Source organism: Cyprinodon variegatus, unplaced genomic scaffold (assembly GCF_000732505.1).
Source record: "Cyprinodon variegatus isolate N-32 unplaced genomic scaffold, C_variegatus-1.0 Scaffold715, whole genome shotgun sequence".
NCBI lineage: Eukaryota > Metazoa > Chordata > Actinopteri > Cyprinodontiformes > Cyprinodontidae > Cyprinodon > Cyprinodon variegatus.
The window spans coordinates 102,189-104,116 of record NW_015151168.1 but is presented as its reverse complement, the minus strand read 5'-3'; the positions used below and the strand labels follow the sequence as shown (position 1 = coordinate 104,116).

General features: G+C 38.5%; 1 protein-coding gene across 1 annotated transcript in view; it reads right to left on the bottom strand.

Moving 5' to 3' along the window:
* LOC107097679 (tetraspanin-5) overlaps nt 1–1,572 on the bottom strand; it is a 13,992-nt gene extending 12,420 nt beyond the window's left edge. The window contains exon 1 of the mRNA XM_015394924.1: nt 1,158–1,572. Within this exon, the coding sequence (XP_015250410.1) occupies nt 1,158–1,241 (84 nt within the window). The 5' untranslated portion in view covers nt 1,242–1,572. The remainder of the gene's footprint in view (nt 1–1,157) is intronic.
* Between the last annotated feature and the right edge of the window lie 356 nt (nt 1,573–1,928).

Here is a 1,928-nt window from a genome sequence, read left to right as displayed (position 1 = left end):
AACATTAACATTATATAACATTAAATCATGTAACAGACAAACACATATTTGTCCTATTTTTCTTTCGATGGTTTGTAAAAAAAGTGAATACGGAAATGAACCAATCAGGTTATTTCTGGTTGATAAAGATTTTCAATCTCCTTTGAGGTCAATACAGATTTTTCAGATAGCAAACCAAATTTTAAAAGGACCTAAACATTAATTAAAGAGCAGAAAGTCTAAAAATGATATGACTGGTAAACATCTGTGGATCATCCACAGAGCACAACACTCAGCCTTAGAAACATGAGGCAAGAACTGCTGCTGCAACAAGGAAGAATACCCAAATGTTAGAGTGTTAGAAGTAATATTGTGAGGATTAAAAAAAAAAAATGACTTTCTTCAACCTTTGAGACGGAATTCCCAAAATCCAAGCAGGTAATTATTGCTTTTGCCTAAAGTTAAGCTAGGTCAAACACTCAAAACATCAAAAAATCAGCTACTCTTTAAAGCTGCTCAGTGTATCCAGGTTTTGAACAAACACACCAGGTGGTGACAACAGACAATCTTAGTGTGGTTTAATAAAAAAACCAGAGAGAATTTTAATGTGCCAATTTCAAAATTAGCGCATGAATGAATATGGAAGTATATACTTGAGTAGTGATCTACAGTAGAAGTAGAAGATATACACGCCACACTATTAGAATTCCTATCCTTAACAAAAAATGTAGTCAACATATATTTATGGAAGAAAACAACAACAAACCTTTTTGGTAAAACAGACATTTATGGGTTTTTGCAAATATCTTTCTAAATAGTTACTAGTTTGGTCTGATAGAGAAACAAATGTGTCTCAATAAAAACAAAAGTTGTTCTTTTGCACCCAGTCCTTATTTTTCCTGTCAAAAACACACTTCATGACAGAGGAGAGCAGAGCAAGCTGACACCCTCAGCCCTCAGTGAGGTGCTGCATGAGATGTTTGTTTAACTCCACAGTCTGATCAAAGAAGATGATGACAGCTTTGAGCGCTTATTTCCCCATGAGGCCACAATCAAAAGGGAAAGTAAACACACTGGGAGAAAGTATGCAGGAATAAAAACAATGATGACGTACAGCACGTCAGCACTAACAGTGAGCTGCAGGAGACACTGTTTTAAGCAGCAAACAAGAGACTCACCCAGAATATGATGTTGAAACCGAAAATGAAGTATTTAATGCAGCAGCTCACTTCATGAGCCTTGAAATGCTTCCCTGACATCATCAGGACGGGCTCGGTTTCAAAGGATTCGCATAGAAGCTGCTCTGATGTTTGTCAACAGCCCGGTGGTTTGGGTGGAGGAGACACCCGTAAATGTTTGCAACGGCTCCGAATTTCAGCGCCTCAATGGAAGCGTCATTCTGCGAAAAAAAACAAATAACATAAAGGTGGAGATGGAGCAGCGAAGGACGCTCAGTCTGTCGATAAGTCCAAACACAGCAGCTTTTAGCCGCTCAGGGATTCACAAAGAGGTCAAAGTGTGAGGAATCCACAGCAAGAGCCTGGTTGGAGCTGCTGGTCCTCCAGCTGACCTGTACTTCAGACCAGAGACATGGCTGCTGGCGTCTGAGCGACGGTTCGAGGAGCCAATCAGCTTCCACTAGAGGGCGGGACTTCCTCCTGAGCCCACGGATTCGTTTCAGTCTCCCAACGGCCTCATTTTTAGATAGACTGAAATAGAGGATTAGGGCCACTGAAAATATTTCAAAAAGGTTAACTGAGTTTTACATTTATTTTCAGTATAATATGAGATAAAACTTTTTTTCTCAGAATTCTGATTTTTTTTCTCAGAATTCTCACTGTAATCTCAGAATTCTGACTTTTTTCTCAGAATTCCCAATTTAATCTCAGAATTCTCACTTTTTTCTCAGAATTCTGACTTTAATTTTAGAATTCAGATTTTTTTTCTCA